This window comes from Cottoperca gobio, chromosome 14, assembly GCF_900634415.1.
Source record: "Cottoperca gobio chromosome 14, fCotGob3.1, whole genome shotgun sequence".
NCBI classification, from domain to species: Eukaryota; Metazoa; Chordata; class Actinopteri; order Perciformes; family Bovichtidae; genus Cottoperca; species Cottoperca gobio.
In genome coordinates this window covers 9,822,409-9,843,695 of record NC_041368.1, presented here as the reverse complement: position 1 = coordinate 9,843,695, position 21,287 = coordinate 9,822,409, and the positions used below count along the sequence as shown (strand labels likewise).

General features: G+C 40.2%; 1 protein-coding gene across 11 annotated transcripts in view; it reads left to right on the top strand.

Moving 5' to 3' along the window:
* The first annotated feature begins 319 nt into the window (after positions 1–319).
* The window catches only part of mink1 (misshapen-like kinase 1), a 34,299-nt gene continuing 13,331 nt past the window's right edge, over positions 320–21,287 (top strand). The window contains exons 1-16 of one of the 11 annotated variants that reach the window (XM_029448558.1): positions 338–1,837; positions 6,902–6,967; positions 7,322–7,504; positions 7,594–7,704; positions 7,789–7,879; positions 7,987–8,117; positions 8,212–8,266; positions 11,563–11,641; positions 12,923–13,098; positions 13,245–13,314; positions 13,417–13,627; positions 15,803–15,910; positions 16,527–16,613; positions 19,825–20,001; positions 20,096–20,263; positions 20,645–20,851. In XM_029448558.1, the coding sequence (XP_029304418.1) occupies positions 1,781–1,837; positions 6,902–6,967; positions 7,322–7,504; positions 7,594–7,704; positions 7,789–7,879; positions 7,987–8,117; positions 8,212–8,266; positions 11,563–11,641; positions 12,923–13,098; positions 13,245–13,314; positions 13,417–13,627; positions 15,803–15,910; positions 16,527–16,613; positions 19,825–20,001; positions 20,096–20,263; positions 20,645–20,851 (1,977 nt within the window). In that variant the 5' untranslated portion in view covers positions 338–1,780. Of the gene's footprint in view, positions 1,838–6,901; positions 6,968–7,321; positions 7,505–7,593; positions 7,705–7,788; positions 7,880–7,986; positions 8,118–8,211; positions 8,267–9,722; positions 10,134–11,082; positions 11,369–11,562; positions 11,642–12,922; positions 13,099–13,244; positions 13,315–13,416; positions 13,628–15,802; positions 15,911–16,526; positions 16,614–19,824; positions 20,002–20,095; positions 20,264–20,584; positions 20,852–21,287 lie in introns of those variants that run through there. The other 10 variants (XM_029448562.1, XM_029448560.1, XM_029448556.1 and 7 more) reach the window with 10 other exon arrangements.

The following is a 21,287-nucleotide window of genomic DNA, read 5'->3' as shown; positions in this document are numbered from 1 at the left end:
ACTTTTAATACATGTAAGTAAATATATAAACGTAACATTTTTTTATTATATCTCATTATGAAAAAACTGATACATTTTATGTAATGGCATGTTTATTTTCAATATTACACAGATACTCATGTTATTCACGATAGAAAAGACACTATCAGCATGTGTTTTCAAAACATTTACCTTCCCCAGCCAGAAATACAGATATCTAGAGACAGATTGGGACTTTTTGCATGGGAAAAACCGGAGAGGAAAAACTCTAATGTTTGCGATAATTTTACTTGACGAATGATATATTTATGTGTTGTTTCTTAGTTATCCAACATAATTTGTAATTGTACATATTGATGAGGTGTGTTCAGAGTAGGTCAGTGCAGGACAGGTATGTCGGAGGACGACCTCGGCTGTTGCGTAGCTTGAGGTTGAGGTCCACAGTAATTTTCCAGGTAATTTGTCCCTGATGAAGCACCGTAGCCCTCCAACAGGAGCAAACACTTGAGGAGTGTTGTGAGCAGCCAATCGTCAGCACAGCCCCGCAAGACTACACGGCTGGGAGTGGGAGGGAGGACTCGGGAAGCAAAACATGGCGAAATAACAAGTTTGGCTGTTAGCTGCTTTTTTGAAATTGCACCGTGTGTGTAGAGTTGGACTACAACTACAAGTTCATCAAATTTGGACGCTGGAGAACGAACGCAAGCGTAACTTTAAAGAGTCGACGACCCCAGTTTACAAGTATTACGGTGGTTGCTGGCGAGAAAATAGTGCCTGCCTGCCTGTCTGTGCTTTGCCCGGAAGATTGGCAGTGCTAGGCGCGACTGTCAACACAGAAAATGGATGAAGAAGGAAAGTTCATTCTGGAAAAGACAATTTAGCCGACTAGTTTAGCTACGTTAGCTAGCCAGTAACGGTAGATTGATTGCACGCACCTGACTCGGTACTGACTGGTACTCGGCTTAACGTGCGCTCCGGTCGAAATTGAGGAATATTTAAATCGTGTTATCAAGTTTGGCAACTGCAGCCACAAGAGAGTCGTATTTCAAACGAGGCCATCGTTTTAATTTTTCCGCAGTTAATATTCTGGTTATCTGTGTAAGGCTAATATTGACAGCTTGACAGCCGATTCTGGTGCGGACGGACCCGGACGCCATCACATCAGACGTTGCGTTCTCCATAAAAACAACCACTGCGTTGCTCCGCCGTAAATGTTGATTTCTACTTCAACAGCGTGACCAGGAATGTTTCAGTGGCACACCAGACCTGTCTATTAGTTTTTTTCCCGGCGACACGCATCATTTAGTCACACATAACATTAGCTGAATGTTGACCAGCAGCAGAGACGTCTTGTCAAAATGAACGCAGCAAGGTGTTCAACAACAGTGGAGGTGCATTGCATTGAAAACCTGCCAGTTTTCAGTACGGTACCGATGGCCGGCTAACGGTGACGTTAACAGTTTGTTGAAATATCTTATTTTAAGTTAAATGTATTTTGATCAGTTATTGTAACCGGCTTTTCTGTAAAACAACTGCGGATAACATTATAGCTCTCGACCAGAGTTGACGTGAGCTAGCCTGCTGGGTGCGTCTGTGGCAGCTCTATCTGCGATGTGTTTGCTAATCTACGTGCTATCGTGTTGTTCCGCAACAGTTTAGCAGATTGGACAGCTCGTTTGCTGTATTTAATCTATAGATAAACTCTCTCAAGATCCGTTAAGCAGCCTCTTAAAATTTCCACAAGTACTTCTTGTCAAATAACTGGCTAACTTGGTAGCTAAGGTCCTAAGTTTCGCCAGCTATGTCTGAAAACGCCCCCACACGAAGCCTGGATGACATAGACCTCGCAGCTCTGAGGGTGAGTATTGTTATTAAAAGATAAGTGTGCTGCACTTTATTCATGTAGCATTATGGCAGACGGACTCATTAGATGTTATGTCATATGAACTGAAGTGTCAGTTTTCCTCTGACACAAACACGACCATTTAACACCCACGCAACAAAGTTAAGGTGGAATCATTGCTGTGTTGCTAGAAGCAGCTGTGCTGATTGTATTGACAGATTCCCATCAAAGATATTTTCTGATTTCTCCACCCAATAAAGAAGCACATTTTCTAGCCATGACAACTTTTCGTGTTTAGTTTGTTAGTAAAAAAAAACATGATATTAATGGCTGCTTCTGTCTCCATTAGCTGAAAAACTGAAATTGTCATGTAGTTATTTACATAATACCAATTACATACTCTTAAAATGTCAATGCACAAGAGATGTCTTCTGTATAAATTATTGTTGTTTTGGAGTTGTTTTTCATACGGGTGCCTGATGGTCAGTGATCTCAAGATGAATGGCAAATCTTCTAACTATTTCCATTTTGGTTTAGTTTGGGTTGTATAACACACAACATTCAAATACTATATATTTATAAAATCCAAGTTACTGCATCAGGGATGGTACAATAACGTCCTAGACTTACATCCCTGGTGGTATTTCTTGTGATCCACTTTCAGTGCCACTTATATTATACATTGCCAGACAAAACAAATAAGTAAAATGAAGAAGAAGGACACACACCTGGTCAGCACTGTTGCTATTTAGTGAAAGCTTTTTTCTTTCAGTTCTGATACTCCCTTTTGTGTCAATATTTTTAATTGTGTTGCAGCAGTAAATTCCCTCAAGACAGACTCTTATTAGCATTAAAGATAATTTATTTTATGCATCAGTCACTGCTTTAAAAAAAAGTTATATTACAGCCCTGTCTCTCCACTTAGGTACAGTCATAGTTTTCACTTTCATATTAGGTAGCATTTTTAATATGCGTCTAGAGGTAAATGTTTACTAGGCATGTGGATCTGGCATTATTAAAACTATAATGTACTTTAATATGAGGTCTTGACTAAATCGGCATATCAAAAATTAATATTGTTGAGAAATTCACTGGTAAAATAAAAGATGCTTTTGATTTAAAATTAAAACATCAACACATACAAGCTATTCTAAAAAAAAAATTTCCAAGAGGAAAAGTCAATTTAGAAGTGCCAACTGCCTGTGAAAATATCAGGATGTCAGCTTTCACAGATTTATGGGTTTTAACAGGAGATGAGGGTAGTTTATCCAAATCCTGGTTTGTTTGGTGCAATGTTACCTCTTTCCCTAACATTATATTAGTGCTCATCTGAGAATCAATAATAATAATAATTTAAAAATCCCCGGACATTGTTAGAACTGACCCAGCTCTCTATAATAAATCTGTAAAGAAATGGTAATATGAGAAGATTGCGCATATTATCTGAGTGTATTTGATCTTTTTGAATTCCATTTACGATCACATCGGTATCTATAGAGTCTCTAAGTGTTTTTGCTCTGAGTATCTTGACCAAAGTTTGCTGAATTTTCAGTGGCTTTCTGAAACTGCACTGGAATTTATGGCCAGGTATGGTACAGTAAATTGGAGTAATGTATGAATATTGCGACTGCTTTTTGGTCGGGCCGCTGATTATTCAGTTGTGATGTTGTTGGAAAGTGAAGTTACTGTTGAGTTTGAACAGTGTAAATGAAATCCATTTACCTCCATTGTATCGAGGTGGCACACATTTCAACGTCAAAATACGGCAAGGCCAGCTACCACTAGAGATAGATCCTTTCACAGTTGTAAACATAAACATTACAGTTTGTTCCAGTTTACTTCCTGTTGCAGTGTGAACGACATCAGCTGATGGGAAGTAGTCATTGATCCAAGCTTTGGCCTAGCAATGCAATTTGGTTGAAATGGTCTTAGTGTAAAATGTTTTTGTGATTTGTGTGAACTGACCATTTAGAGATGCTCCTAATGTCCATATTAACAAACAATAGTTATGTTTACATTCAATATTACACGCCAACAAATGTGTTGAATGTATTTCCTTCCTCCATAAAACATTTGCAAAGGCAATCTTTTTAAATCCTGCAATGTTTACTAGCTTGCAGTCCTCTTCTTCTCTGCCTTTGTTGGCTCATTGCAGCATATTTTGGGTGTTACTGCCACGTCTTGACTAGTGGAATAGTGTGAAACCATTGGCAGGACTGTGTAGCAGGACTGTGTAGCACGACACCTGTGTACGCGTGCATCCTTGTGCTTGTACTAAACTGGGACACACTGATAGAAAAACGGCTCCATAGCGCTACTAGAGGACAAAAACTCCACAGGGAACCTTAAGTGGCTCAATCACGGTATTTTTCTAGAAATGTTCTACAGAGTAAAGAAGGATTTCATTATTACATAACATCCGTCTACTGTACGCAGGCCTCAACACCTAATTTGTGCGGTAACAATTTGTTCCAATGTCAATAACACTGGATAAAATCAAGCAACCTGTACAATTGTTTTGTTCACAGGTGGCATAATGGTTACACTTTTAAAACTAAGATAATAAAAAGTGACAGGGTCATACTCCAACAAAAATGTCTGCTGAATGTCACCTGCGTTGTTAATTTAAAGCTATTGGAAGGTGACTTCTATGCTCATTTTCAGTTTCAAAAAAAGAGTAATCGGGTGATTAACAAGAAATACCAGCCCTCTGGAAATGAAACTCGTGAGAAATGTAGTCTTGTGATTTTATTTTGGTGCAGTGAAAAAGTCCATGCTTGATATGCTTGGTTTAAATAACCTTACATAAGTGTGAGAAAACAGACTGCTTTAATATGACAATATAAATGCTAGTAAAAGTTTGATATTAAATAGTTAAATGTCAACCATGTTTTCACATTGTGATCATGAATTCCCAATGTTATCATGTAAATTGACTTAAAGAACACAATTTGTTCCAGATCCAGATGTTTTGTGAATATTCTGACTTTTTATGGATGTAATGTGAAGCGTTTACTGCCTCATAATGGTAGCATGATCAAACGATGGCAGTCTTGATGAAACGTAAACGTTGTTCATCTTTAACTGTCATATGCAAATTATGAGAGGTTGCTGAGAAATTGATATGCTGTTGGGATTAGTTGGTTGAAGAGTAAGTTATTTTTTCATTTGTAATTGGGAAGCCATTTAAAAACACTTAAGGTCGTCGAGAGCATTTTTCTCTAATGATATTCAAGGAATGCAAGTGTTTGAGTTGTGATTTTGAGTATTGTTGCAGCTGTGTAGCCACAGCTGGCAGTCTTATTTTTATAAAGACTTCCTCTGTCAGCTAAAGTTGACACCCCTGCAGGAAATGAGTGGTTAACCTCCCCATGGACCATTACCAGTGTCTTTTAGAGTGTATAGCCTGTTGAACTGAGGTTGATATGTGGGGGAAATGCATTGCATTGTTCCCTAAGGTTTTCCAATACATTGAGTTTACACATTAATATGTCAGCATGATATCGCCACAAGAACTACCAGAGCTGCCATTTCTGTGATTTGAGTATGCTCACTGTAGATTTCTCTTTTCTCCTAGACTGCTTCCTTTTCCTTTTTTGCAATCATTACTGACAATTTGTCTGACTGTGTGCTGGTGGTGCTATTTCTCGATCATAACTGTACCCTTCCCCTTCAATCACTTTGTTCCTCTCATCCCACTCGCTGCGCTGGACGTGGGTGAAGCTACCGCCTCTACCTTGCCACCCACTCTATCATTACATTATTGTCTTCCATACCATCATTCTCCCGCGTCCTACTTTACGTCAGAGTTCCTTTTTGTGTCATAACACGCTTCAAAATATGGCCGGTATGTTTGTCATCATATGATCAATGTGCATTTGCATCAAATGTGTGGTCATTTCCCAATTTTACTGCCAAGTATTTCATAAGTATATATGCTATTTTTTCCCCATGAATGTTTCCTGTCGCAAAGGAATGTTTTCCCTCCTTGTTGAAGGCAGAAAACCCATCATTGGAAACAGATGAAAGCAGGATAGGTCATGCTGTACATTCTAGACCCAAAGCAGCAGTCTCACCACCCACACATCTTCTTAAAGCCATATTGAAATTGCATGAAAGTGGAACTGCTTGTCATTTGTCTCTTGGGGGTGGGGGTTGCATAATTTACTCAAAGCAACCTACTCATTATTAGTGTCGGTGAAATGAAAAAAATCAGGAAAAGGCCAGATCTACAGTGTGTCCATGTAAAATCCATTTTTGTTTCTAATTCTAGTATCAATATTTAGTGCATCTGCTTGTCTGTTTCCTCCATGTTAAGTCTTGTGGGTGGGCAGTGAGTGTGTTAGTGGGTGGCTTGGAAGATTGAGTTTGGATGATTTGTATGGAATTGTAATGGATTTAAATTGGCTTTTGTGTACACAATTTAAACCATTGTGGTTGTTTTGATGTATGGTTTCTATTCTACAGAGGCCCTTGTTATTTTGTTTATGTGACCGTGTGCTGGATGGAGTCGATGGATCTGCAGCTATACTCACTTTAACTGATGTACACAGCTTCTGTTGCACAAGAAAACTATATATATATTTTGATATATAAGTACTGTCTATTAAATCAAAGATTTTCAAGTGTTCTGTCGGCATGAAATTAAAATGACAAACAATGCCTATAAAATTATGAAGGTATCTGTTTGGTTTTATTTTGTGTTGTATTTAGCATTTGTGCCAATTTAACTGAAGCTAGATTGCAGCAGTTACTCTAACGGGCGGTTTAGTTGGATTTTGTAGTATTTAAGAGACTCTTAACTGAGAAAACATGAGTGTAACAACATAAAATACGACCTCCACTGAGGGTCGGCATTGAAGTGTATATGTGTAGGATTCAAATAAGAACAAAGCAGGCATCACCTCTAAGAACAAAAATAAATACGGTGTGCTTTGAGTGTATTCTTTTTAATTTTGCGCCCCATTTTTTCTTTTTTAAATGTTAAGCTGATGAGTCACATCAAGGCAGAAGACATGAATGCTCTGGTGTCTGCAATGCATGTTGCATGACTTATGAATCTGTCCATGTCTCCCGTAGGATCCAGCAGGTATCTTTGAGCTGGTCGAGGTTGTCGGCAATGGCACATATGGACAGGTGTACAAGGTGAGACATCACTTCTGAATGATGTAGGACTCTTTTTGGAGCATTCAAGACATTACGTTTTCACTTGTACAATAACTTGCTATTAAACTACAAAGACTATTTTAGGGCCTGCTCTCTGTTAAATGTTCTGTGCATTAATTTCTTAGATTACAGCAGATTTAGCTCACTGATATGTCGGTGCATTTTCCAGCTGTCAGTCTGAAAAGTTAAAAGAAAGTGACAGAAAGATAAGAGACTAGAGAACAAAATGTAAAATAAGAACAATGAAGTGGTGTGATGAAGCAGTTAGACACAGTTTCAAAAACATGCAGTTTCATTTTTACTGACCACTGTTCTGCTGATCCAACTTGTCAGGGGCGTCACGTGAAGACGGGCCAGCTGGCTGCCATCAAGGTGATGGATGTTACAGAGGAGGAAGAAGAGGAGATCAAAGCAGAGATCAACATGCTGAAAAAATACAGCCATCACCGCAACATAGCCACGTACTACGGTGCCTTTGTCAAGAAGAGTCCACCAGGACATGATGACCAACTTTGGGTCTGTCTACCCTTGTACCTGGCCTGATGATTTTATAACCGTATGTCTCGTTGATTGTGTTCACCAAGTTTGCATTTGTCTGTATGTAGCTGGTGATGGAGTTCTGTGGGGCGGGATCAGTGACCGACCTGGTGAAAAACACTAAGGGCAGCTCTCTAAAGGAGGACTGGATTGCTTACATCTGCAGAGAGATCCTAAGGGTGAGACATTGCAGGCGCACCAATCAAAGCAAGTCTGCAGTAGAGGACACTCTGTACTGACAAATTCTGACTTTATTTGCGCAGGGCCTTTCCCACCTCCACGCCCACAAAGTTATTCACAGAGACATCAAGGGCCAGAACGTGCTGCTGACAGAGAATGCAGAGGTCAAACTTGGTACGTTGAATGCTTGAACGTTTTTGCTTTAAAGTGCAAAAGTAGTTATATGTTATCCCTCATCATCTCACATGCTTTCCTCCTCTGATTCCTTTGCCCACATTCAGTTGATTTTGGTGTGAGTGCTCAGTTGGACAGAACTGTCGGGCGTAGGAACACCTTCATCGGCACACCTTACTGGATGGCACCTGAAGTTATTGCTTGCGATGAGAACCCTGACTCCACCTATGACTACAGGGTAACAGCAGCGCTGTGTTTTTGTGTGTGTGAGCACTATGCTGTGAGAGCATATGGAAGATGGAGACTGACCTGGTCCCTTGTGTATTTTACAGAGTGATATCTGGTCCTTGGGGATCACAGCCATTGAGATGGCAGAGGGAGCTCCTCGTAAGTGTATACACCTTTTAAAAAGAAGAAAAAAAAGTTTGACTAATTCTGTAATAATGATAATGAATGAGTGTAATATTGTATACAGTGAAACTGATATTCTTTGCAAATCTCATGCCGTTGCAACCGTACCTGGTAATTTCCTTGTACTCGGCAATAGATGATTTCTCAAAGCCCATTCTTTATGACCTCATGAATGACTGTCTTGCATATTTGGCCCTGCTGTCTATGTCTTCAGATGGACAGCTGACTCACTGTAATCAAGTAGTGTAGTCGTGAGCTGGCAGTTGGCCTGTGGAGGCTGATTGCACAGATCTCTCTGGTCCGCTTAGTGAGGAGAGCTTGGAGTTAGTGTTAAACCTGACTAAGAAGCATAGAAGATCTTACTTAAGACTAGCAGCTAACATGAATCGCAGCTGTGGTAAAGAAATTCTATGGTAAACAGTGGCTTAACTGTAAGTGTAACTACTAGTATTCTGCTACATTTGGCCAGTTGGTGGTTGTTAAAATGCAACTACTATAACCTTCCTGCAACAAAAAATGTAATTGCACACCTTACTTATTGATGTTGCATTGGGCACTAAAGTAGCAATTGAAAACAGGATAGACAGGAAGGCAATCTGCAAAGTGTAAGAACAAGTATCAACAAGAAAGGAAATGTAAAAAAAACCTAAATCATTAATTAGGTTTTGACGACTGTCGGTCTTCGTCAGGGCTAATAACAAACCAACAAAACAGGTGTGGCCTCACCTATGGGCCGATACTATCAACAACCAATGGGAGGCAATCACATGAGCCGGAAAATAAAATGAGATGAAACAAATTCCAAATAATGTCAACACGAAATAACATGAGATTATACACAAAAAAATGTTAGATACATCATACATGGAAATTGTTATCTGTTTGTTATTAGCCCTGAAGAAGACTGTGGAAACATCTTGGCTTTTTTAAGGATATTTCCTTCCCTGTTTGTACTTGTTCTTACATTTTGGAGTCCCTGGATCGCCCTCCTGTTTATCATGTTTTCCAAGAGCACCCGACTAATCCATGGTTGACTATACAGAGAAACCAGTTATCTCTTTTTCCTAGCAGTAGAAAACACTTGCAACATGGAGCTACTGTTTTATGAGCTCTGCAGGGGTACAACATGTGTCCTCACTCTGCCTGAATATAACAGCCAGACACCTGCGGCTTATTTTTGAGTTGGGGTCAAACTGAGCTCTATTGAATAACATTTTATATAAAGTCTCCCCAAGTGGAAACTAGAAGCCTCCAGTGCACAGACACTCAGTGAAGTAGGAGACTGCTTGTGTCGCATTGTTAAAATTAACAATGAGGAAGGGAGCAGATTAATTTTAAGAATTCTTAACAAGGTAATTGAAATGTTTTTGTTTTGAAAAAACATCAGATACAAATCATTGAGTATTTTTACATGTATCAAAACATGTCTTAGGAGGATCTTTTAGCGTAAAGCTTAAGTGGAGTCTAGTTTTCTTCGTCAAAATCACCGATGAAGTCTACAGAGATCCTGCAGACCATGCTGCGGCTGCTGCGTGTTGATGTACCATTGTAAATGATGCAGTGTGAATTTAGTCACTCCATCAGTCTCATTACTGAATTATGTTTTCCACTAATAAAGTTGCAAAATTCTTTGTTTTTAGAATAGTCAGTATGGCTGAAACCATTTTTGAATTAATTGATTTTATGGTGTTATGGTATTGATCACATGACCTCCTACAAGGTCAGTTCATCTACAGCAGTGTTTCTCAAACTTGTTTAGACCAATGACCACTTAACCAATAAAAAAACACTCACGGACCACCTAACTCCCCAAATATCCAAAAGCAATAGGCCTGCTTACCACTCCACCAATATATTACAAATGACAGCCTAATAATGAGCTTTATGTGACCTTCTCTATATCGCTCGTTCACACATTAAATCAACAATACAAATAAAACTACGGATTCTACAAGCATTACGATTTAACTCCAGATAAGAAGACCATCTGTCTCTCCTGCAAACCACCATTTTGCGTAAACAAAAGAGGGACTGACCTGAACTACCTCCTGACTTTTGAATTCAGTATAAATACCGCAGCAGAGGATTCACTCCTCTGAGCAGCACACGGCAGTCTTACAAGCTTACGTGTGAGAGTTTGTACATCTTTTTTTATGTATAACTCTGCTCCTTCTTGCAAGAATATTGATTAAAACTCTTATTTTGATCCTGACTTTGTGGGTTTATTTAGGTATATTTTATATATATATAACGGTAAATGCTGATAGATTGTATACATCAAATGAAAGTGTCAGAGTGAACTTACCCTCAGCAAGATACACAAAATGCACCACATTTAGTACGACACAAACTTCCACTGTGGATTTTCAAAAATAAAATACAGTAACACTGGTTGCAGGTGCAGGAATTTGCCTCCTTCCTGATATCAGTCGACTCGTAAGATCGTACTCTAAGATCTACACATAGCTGCGTAACTAGGCTACATCTATGCTACACTCTATACTAGTCATTTTTAAACAGTTTGAGAAACACTTTGAACTTATAAGCGCCTTTGAGTACCTTTTTAAAAGCGCTCTATAAATAAAATTAATGATTTATTATAAATTAATTTAAAACGTGACATTTTACCAATATACTCGGCGACCACTGGTGGTCGATGTCCGCAAACCACTATTTGAGAGACTGATCTACAGAATAGATAAGACTGACAAAAGTTATATGTGGTATCTGTCGCTGTTTCATTGAAATGCATCATTGTGCCAGTTAAAGTAATTTATTCATTTGCCTTACAGGGTTACTGGCTTACTGTTGGATCGTTTTTGAACAAATGAATTATTAAGCGTCTTTTCACACACTTTTGAGCATTCTGTTCACTTGCTGTGTTAGCAGACACCATCCGTACTTCTTCTGTTTGTTCACACTTAAAAGGAACTTAAAATGCTGAAATGAATTTTTCTTCATGCCGTTGGCTGTCACGTTGCATGTGTCCAAAAGACTGCCATATAAAAGCCTATTTACTGTGAAACTGTAAAGCTAACCAGTCAGGTTTAGCTACCTACCTACGCTGGGAACACAATGACTCACAGTCCTTGCACGTCTTACATTCAATGTAACAATAAGCCTGAGGCGCCAGGAAAGATTGGATAACAGCAGCTGTAACATGTTTGAGGTTAAAAAAATATGTGTAATGGTGGCTAGCATTATTTACAAACTACCAGGTGTGGGAGTATATGATTTTCTGTCTATGTAAATGTGTTCTATTATTTCGGCAGCCTTGTGTGACATGCACCCGATGAGAGCCCTCTTCCTGATTCCCAGGAATCCCCCTCCGAAACTTAAATCCAAAAAATGGTGAGTTATCCACCATCCTGCTGTGTTATTAACAAGTATATCCTTAGCAGGCTCTGACGTCAAATGTGCGCAAAATCCTCAAAACCTTAACATGTAAAAGCCAAATCGAAAAGTAAAGGTGGTTTTTTAACAAGGTGGGAAAAATCAGGTCAGGAAAGCAAATTGACATGCACTGCAGTAACGTGTTTGCTCTGTTTACTTGCTGTTTGAGAAAGCAGGTTACTGCAGAGCAACAATAACCGTTAACAAGCTTAACGAGATCCACTCTGAATGGAAAGAATGCCATCTGTGATCTCTCAAAGCAGAGGTTTCGCTTCAGATTACTTTAGGTGCATTTGTCCCTCGATTGAAATCTGAGTGAGGGACAGCTACATCAAACGTCTTTTCTCCCAAAGTGTCTGAGGACATGTACTTTGTCCCAGTATTTGGACAAATATTATTGTGGGCAAGACGAGAAGCTGAAGGCATGTAAACTAATTTGTCATATTCTATTTCTACCCTGTTCATTTTCTTTCTTCAATTACTCTTCCTGCTGCTCGTTAATGGGCCCACTTAGCAGAGTTTATGGTCCCACTGCATTCAGAATGATTCTTTCACAATTTCAATCATAAAAAGCTGTCAGTCAATATTGTGTGACCCAGATAAACAATTATGCAAATGCAAAAAGAAAATTAAGGGATGAACACAATTACATGATCTCATCAACTCTTGGTTATTGCGTTTGAACGTTATTGACCTCATTGACAGGTAGTATTCATTGCATGATTTTTGTAGTACATCAAATCGTTTTCTGCAGTGATTGTGTTGTGCTCACATTTTAGTTGCAGTTTCAGAGAAATTGAGTGAGAAGAAAGTCGCTGCGGGTAGTAAAGTAGTTTCTCAGATTTTTAATGAACTGTTCACTCCGTTTACTGGTTAATTGCAGCTACTAGCTCACCCTCTATCAAATCATTTCGGTAAAGACATTGCAGAATGAGATGGGTCAGTCCACAATGTTGTGTTCTTTTTTCTTCCCTGTCACACAAGATTGTGAGCATGAACTGAGAATCTTAATGGCTTTAGTTCACACTTGTGTTAGATAAGGAGATTCTTAGAAATGTCACACACACAATTCCTCTCCAGATAATGCCAGACATGTTAAAAGGGCTAAAGACAAACCGTGTCCCACTTTAATCTCTCTTCTGTGCAATAACAGCCCAGCTGCCAACTGCTCCATGCCTCCCCTTCCTCCTACTCTCCCTCACTAGTTCATCGTCCTCTAACCTCCCCTTTCCTTCCCAGGTCCAAGAAATTCATTGACTTTATAGAGGGCTGTCTCGTGAAGACTTATACCAGCCGACCATCCACAGAGCAGCTTCTCAAGCACTCCTTCATCAGGGACCAGCCCACTGAGCGTCAGGTCCGAATTCAGCTCAAAGACCATATTGACCGTACACGCAAGAAAAGGGGAGAGAAAGGTAAGCAGGAAGATGGATAGAGCCTAAGACCCAGGGTACGATGTCTCTTCATGGACTGTGATCAATTGAAGTGTTCTGTAGGTTACTGTGCCACAAATATTTTTCATGTAATATTTCACCTCTCTTTATGTTAATCTTTCCTATAGAGGAAACAGAGTATGAGTACAGTGGTAGTGATGAAGAAGATGAAAATCGCGGAGAAGACCGAGAGTCAAGGTAATTGCAATTGATATTCTCTGTCCTAGTATGAATCTTTGACTCGTGTGAATGATTTCCCCCAAAATCCTCTCCCTCATATCTTCAATTGTGGTCCATCAGTTCAATCCTGAATGTGCCCGGTGAGTCCACCTTGAGGCGGGACTTCCAGCGTCTGCAGCAGGAGAACAAAGAGCGCTCGGAGGCTCACAAGAGGCAGCAGGCCCAACTGGCTGCTCAGCGTAGGGACCCTGAGGAACACAAGAGGCAACTGTTGCATGACCGACAGAAACGCATTGAAGAGCAGAAGGAACAGCGTCGCCGACTTGAAGAGGTAATAATCGACTCGGGAATGTTTAGCTTTTAACAGAATAGTTTGAGATTATGAGAAATACGCTTATAACATTCTTTCTGAGACTTTGATAAGAAGAATGAGTTGGATGAATTAATCTTTATTCTAAGCTAAGCTAATTTCTTCCTGGCTTTAGTCTCATCACATACATGAGACTGGTATCAACCTTTTCATGCAACCCTGGCAAGAAAGCAAATAAACGTATTTCCCTTTAAGGCAACCGAAGATATTTTTCTTGCCTTTATCGTAACTTTCTTTCTGTCTTGTGGTTATTGTCCAAAATGATTGCAAATCTGCGCCCAATGCTGAGATTTGAAGTCTGCTACCTGCAAAATCAAATGCTGTATTAACTCAGCACTGGTGATGAAAATAAAATCATTAGAAAGATTAGAAAGTTTCCCACCTGTGAATAGAGAGATATTGATGCTCAATTTGCAAAAAGTAGGTGTGTTTTAGGGACTTAGTTGTTAGTACCACCTGTGCATAATCATCTACCTACTTCAGAGAATACAAAACACACTCATTGGGTGTCTTTAGTTTATGCACACATTCATAAATATGTTTACAGCTGACTTGCAGCTTGTTGTCATATTGTTGTTTTTTTTGGTATTTGTTTTGATTCTTTCAAATACATTTATAAAATCTAAACATATCAGATTTTGTCAGATTAAAAAAAATGTAATCCTGCACCTTTTACCAGAGGCTCATGATGCTATATATTATGCAACAGGCAGAACATTTTTAATTCAAAGCAAAACTGTATCAAGCAACGGAAATATAAACTTCCTGTCTGCTCTTGTCCTTCAGCCACCTAACTACTTGCTATTACCTTCTTATTTGCCCTTCATTATGTTTTTGGTTTGCCGTTGCTTGTTTTGGTCATAAGTGCACAGCAGGTATGATCTGCCTTCTATTATCGGCCTACCAAACATTTGGTATGTAATATACTGAATGTATCTATCTATGAAGAGCATTATTAAAATAAAACAATATGTAAGAGTAACATTGTTTAAATAGCTTAGATTCTGAAAATTGGGAATAAGGCTTTTGCACTCCATATAAAACACACTACTACACTCTCAAAGCCTCCATGACTAAACTAGTTGCAAGGCTTGAACAAAAGCTCAGGTCCCCTTCACTGGCAACAGAACCTTTTCAACATGTTCTGTACTAACATTCATTGTAGAATAAATAAGTAAAGGAAAACCGAGTGAGATTATTTAAAGTGAAGGAAAGTCCATCTCCTTGCAACACAAGTATGAATTATTAATTCTGCAAACATTGGCCTAGAGTGAGATGTTTTGGAAGTATGACGTTTTTTAAAATGCATGGAAACTGAGAAGGTAGTTTCACCCTTTTTTTTTTTTTACAGGAGAATGAAAATGAGTGAGTTGTATACATTTCTTAAGATTCAGACGTTCTCTACACTAAAACCATTAATCCATTAATGATGCTGTGAACCAAAGTTGAAGTTTAATCAAATATTGAGTCGACAAAAAATTCTGTCTGCAGCAATATACCCTTTTTAGCAAGTAGTTTAATTGGCTGTTTGTGTCCAATAATCCTGGTAATCTTTTACATCGTTACCACGTCCATCAAACGTATAGGAAACTTTAGAAACATAGCACTAGCATTTGTGTGTTGGATTGTGATTTGTTTGTTATGTGGGATTTGAATGAGGCACAGTTAATTACACTGATATTGTTATTTAAATGATTGTGCAGTGTTGGTAAAGGATTATACTGCAGTAAGATTGAACTCTCCTAATACACCACCACCTCCTCCTCTGGCTCGTCTGTTCAACTGTAAAGTGGCTACAACTATTGAGTGGACGTTGTGCTTTGTGTCATTTCACCACAAAGAACAAATCTTGTTGTTTCAATGTCCCTTTTTAAATAAAGCAGAAAAAGACAAAAGTTTGAATCAAAGCACTCTGATAATTACAATGCAATAGATGTATTTATGCGTTTTGTGAGATTGACTCGCTGCCTTTGTTCTCTGCACTGCATTCCCACTCCTTTTTTTTTTATTTCTTCTTTCCAGCTCTTTGCACACACGAGGAGGGTTTGCTTATAAGCAGGCTATCTATTATAAATTCCCCTGTGCAAATATAGCCTCTTTGCTCATTCCTTTTTTCCTGTCACCCTTCTCTCCCAGCAACAGAGGAAAGAGCGAGATATGGTGAGGCAGCAAGAAAAAGGTCCCCACCGGAGACTTGACGATATGAGACGGGAGGAAGATAGAAGGTTGGCTGAGAGGGAGCAGGTAACCAACCGCAGGAGATGTGGGGCTGCAATCAGCCAATCAGTGTGAAGTGTGGGTGTGTCCTCCAGCAACACACTGCAAGTTGCGGTGGTGGTGAAATTCCATGAGTAGGTTGCCATAGCAGCAAGGGTCTAAATTAGTGTATTTATTCAGAGATGAGTTTCTGTGGGTGAGCTCTCTGCGTCTCTTGTGCTCTTTGTTTCCAGTCTACCCTTAGTAACACAAGAGTCTGGCATCCCAGCCTCATCACCCTGTAGTACAGAATACTCGTTTCATGTTAGTATGTTACCTTACAACTGTCACAAATCTTAATATAGTCATTTATCAAAAATCTTTATGGAGTGCTAAACACTAATGTTGTATTTAAACGGTAACTTTTATTTTACAAATATTCCTTACAAATTCTTAACGGGGACGGTGCATGTTTGCTACTAAAATTCAGTGTTAGAATTGTTGATTTATTTTTTAAATCAGTACAACACACGGTGTCTGTTAATTACTGGAATGACGTTACATAACTGTTATGTGCCTCTATCTTCTACCCTTCACCCATATACTTTCATTTCTCTTTTCCCACCTTAATGCTTGTCATTCCTGCCTCCTCACCTTTCCTCAGGAGTTTATCAGACATAAGTTAGAAGAAGAGCAGCGGCAGTTAGAAATCCTTCAGCAGCAGTTGCTTCAGGAGCAAGCACTGCTTATGGTAACTAGTCCTCACTACTCCTTTATCATTCTTGTTTTGACTGCAGAGGTTTCCATGGCCTCTCGGTTTCAATGCCTCATCAGTAAAGGAGATGTATTCATCAGCACTGATAATTATTCTGTTTTTGTAAGTTTTATTTGTATAGCCCAATATCACAAAATGGCCTCGGAGGGGCTTTAAAATTGTCCAGCATACAACTCTCTCTATCCTGAGACCCCCAATTCAGATAAGGAAAAGCACACTTCAGTGTTACATATCTGCTTGTGTTTGGGGTAGATGCTTTTAGGTGGAATAAAAGGAAACTGAATACTAGCTCTTCTTGTATTTATAACAAAATAAACGGTAGCACCTTAATGTAGATATGCTACATGTAGCAAAATAGGAGTGTAACTCTCACAAAACTCCCGTCTTGAAAAGGCATGCACTGACCTAGATTTTGAGGGCAGTTTATTAGTGTAAGTGTATCTTGCTTACACTGAAGGGAAGAATAGCCACAGTCCTGACATCTTTGCTAGCTCCTGCTGTCATTTTGATTTATCTATATTGTTAGCTCTTTATTCCTATTTTATGAGAGAGAGAGAGAGAGAGAGAGAGAGAGAGAGAGAGAGAGAGAGAGAGAGAGAGAGAGAGAGAGAGAGAGAGAGAGAGAGAGAGAGAGAGAGAGAGAGAGAGAGAGAGAGAGAGAGAGAGAGAGAGAGAGAGAGAGAGAGAGAGAGAGAGAGAGAGAGATCCCCAATCCTCACTACTGAGTCAATTGAGATAGTTTATTACATACTACTCCAAGGTTACACATGTTTCCTGTGTATATGCATATCCTCATATACCAGACCTCAGGGTCACCCACAGGACGGTCTGTGGCCCTAAAGTAGTTTTGAGGGCTCAGTGCCTTGCTCAAGGGCAGATCACTGGCATAATGTGAATCAAATGACTCCTTTTTAAGACAATTAATTAGGTCAACAGAAAACGAAGTCTTATCTTTTGCTTTTGATCGTCCATATTATCCTTCAGAAAGGAATATGAGCAGTCTATATTCTACAAGCCTCAAACAAAATGAGACTCAAGAAAAGAAATGTGTAGGTGTGGAGAATTCTTGGTTTAAAAAAAGAAAGAATATCTATGTTGCACAGTTGCAGCATATGTGTCAGCAGGGTAGAAGAGCACCCTAGATGTCCTTTTCCACAGGAGCTTACCCAAAGTCCCTCTGAGAGATGTACTGTAATCCCTCCATTGTGTCCTCGGTCTACTCAAAAGTGGGTGAAGCATTCTTACCAGGTGCCAGAATGGGTTTCATTCCTTCCTGACTGCCAGTGGCAGTAAACAAAGTGGGTATGTCTCTTCGCATTCTGAGCAGGTTGAGATCTAATGTAAACAAAGTCATGTGCTTGACATGTAGGCTACCTGAACATCCCCACTTTAAATATCATGTGGTAGCCTAAACCTGACCTCAGATCAATCGCTCGATGAGATCTGTGTTTTGGTTCTGTATTTTGCATGTAAAAAGGGAGGTAAGCACATTCTGTGTTTGGTGTTTGTCATCCTGCCTGTGACTTTATGGTCGGGGTGAAACTCATTGCCCTCTAAGGCTGTGGTTGACAGACTCTCCTACTTCTCCTTGTTTCCTATCTGGAGGTCAACTGCAGTTATCGCTTGGATTACTTGGCTACACTGCAATTCAGGTGAGCAGGCTAGCAGCAGGTTGGATACCTTGACTGACTAGCCAATCGGTTGCCTGGTCGGTTAGAGGTTCTGGTTCACGTCCTGTGGCCTAGACACAGTTCAGACTCAGATTTCCTATCCTGACCCCAGATTCAAATTTAGAAAATGCTGGTGGGGTCCTGGAGCTCAACTTCAGGTTGAAGATGGCCATGAATTGTGCCCAAAGTGTCTAGGTGTTGGCCACCATAGAGAAGCCCTTACTGACCCATGCATTAACTGCAGCATCCTGCCACTTTCTGCGAGAGAGGAACGGCTGCTTCAGGTGGGCAACCTCCTGTTCCGAGATGACCCTTCACCCTCTTGGTTGGCTCATAGAAGCTCTGGTTCCTATCTGGCTCCATACCTTTCTATTAGTCCTACGTGCATTTGGTGAAGGCAGATGATTCTGGTGTGAAATTGTGGCCAAATATGTCCTTTCTACCAAAGGTCCCTAGCCATGTTAATGGCAGCTGGGGGCATACCATTCTCCCCTGTTTAGAGCCGAGGTGGAGAAAAGGGTCAATTTGTAAAGCTGCCCTCTCAGTTGTCAGCTGTCACTCTACTGGGCTGCAATGAGAGGGGTGCCACTGCTATCGGAGATCTGTGAGCCTTATCAAGGTTTAATCGCCTGATGTGGCTTCTTGATCCACACCGGCATAACCTATTCTACCATTGTCATCGGAGATTGACCAGTAGGTGGGTGTCCGTGTCCTCGTGACACTGGTATGAGCCATTCACCTTGTTTACTGCCACTGGCAGTCAGGAAGGATTGAAACTGAACGTAAGTTACAGATGTAACTATGGTTCTGTGAATTCACGGATGACTGGCGGAACATCACAGTGGTTTCTTGAAAGGATTTTGGTTTGTCTAATGCTTTCACTCACTACCAAGAACATGTGGGCCATAGGTGGGATTTACTTACAGTAAATCTACTACTTAGCTTTGTGGCACATACTGATTTGAAAGTTTAAGAAGAACACAAAAGAACAAATGACAAATTTTGATTATTTGTACGTAAGATTGTTTATCAATTGTAACTTTATGTGAGACATTTCCTGCTTTCAAAAGGTACTCTTAACTTCTACTGTTGTAAGAATCAAGGGAACTTGAGTGTCTCATGGTTGAAACTCTTTTCATTTTTCTTTCTATCTCTTTCCTTATGAACGTGGTGGCCATCAAAAGGCTCGGAGACCTGTGTCTACAACTCACAATGAAAAACCAATAAATCAACTGTCTCATTTTTACATGGTCTGTTTAATATACAGCACATAAGACACAATCAATATTTTTTTGATGTGGGTTGGTAAATGACTGCTGTACTAAAAAAAGAGTACACGCTTTTAGATAATAATGTCGGCCCAAAATATTTTTTATCAGTGGATGAAATCTGTGGTGATGAGATTATTATGCAAACCTGTTTGCAGATGCATTGGTTCTGTTATAACTTGTCTGTTGTGTCCAGTCTGAGGCACGCAATGACTTGACTGCAGTATGTTTTTGTTTTTTTTTGCTCAGGAGTATAAGCGCAAGCAGCTGGAGGAACAGCGTCAGTCAGAGCGACTGCAGAGGCAGCTGCAGCAGGAACATGCCTATCTGGTTTCTCTGCAACAACAGCAGCAAGAAAAGAAGCCCCAGCTTTACCACTATAACAAAAACCTGGAGCCCAACAACAAACCTACCTGGGCCCGTGAGGTAGCAATGTTACCTACATTTGAAGCATTACACACCACAGTCAAACTACTGTACACTGGCCTCCTTACTTCATTCGCTGTCATCCTTATTTCAGGTGGAGGAGCGAAGTAAGCTCAACAGACAGGGCTCGCCCAAAATCTGCACCACTGTCTCCGACACTGCCATCCAGTCGCGCTCTGATTCAATCAGCCAATTAGGAGTCCAGTCTGCTCAGACCCCACCAATGCAGAGGCCTGTTGAACCCCAAGGGGGGCAGGGAAAGGTTGGTGTTTGCAAGTGTTTAAAATGATGTTGATTTATACCACCTAGAAAAACAATGCAAGATACAACTGCTTATCCCTTTCTGCCCCTAATTCCTTAGCTGCTTTATTGTCTATGCTACCTTTTTTACGCCTTCTTTTTCCTCTTTTCCCTCTGCACACATTACTTTGTCCCTACATGTAAAAAAACAAATCTCCTTGGAATACAAACACAATCCTGCAATCTTCTCCGTCTCTGCCTGCTACTCCAACTGTCTTGTACACTCTTCCTTCCGCCCTGCTGCTCCTCCCTCCTGGTGTGCTGCCGCTCCTGTCCTCTGCAGTTCCAGATGGCTCACTTGGTTCCACTGAAGCCTTATGCTGCGCCTGTCCCTCGTTCCCAGTCCCTCTGTGACCAGCCCACTAAGACCATGTCCGCATTCCCCACTCAGGATCCCTCCCTTACCCCCACACCTCGCCCCATCCACTCTAGAGAGCTGGTGCGACAAAACTCAGACCCTACTTCTGAAACTCCGGCACCACAGGTACACCAAATCAGAGAGGATCGCGGCCCCTGGATCCGCCTGCCCGATGTGGAACTCCCACCCAAGGTGAGATCTAGTGGAGGGTATGACTCAGCAGTAGGTGCACAAACTCAAAACACAACCACAGTCTGCATTTCTTTTTTTTAACAAGACTCTCATATCTTCACACAAATATAATGTTAGCTGGACTACATTTAGTAAGCTGACATTGAAAGATGTTGGTTTTAAGAAATTAAATGTATATTTACCTCCCATAGCAGAGAGGTCAGAGAGAGTTGTGACCTGCGCGTCACTGGACATCCAGAACAAACCCGGCGTTTTTAAATGGCAAACTACTGTCAGTAGTTCGCTCACCCCGTGTTTACTTGAATTCTTTAAGAAAACTTTGTTTTTCTCACATGCCTTCACGGTGAACAAAGAATCCAAAAATGGAGTAAAGTCTTGATGAATTGAAGTAATGTGGTTTCACAACATGTGCAGTATAATTCAAGTCTCATTTATA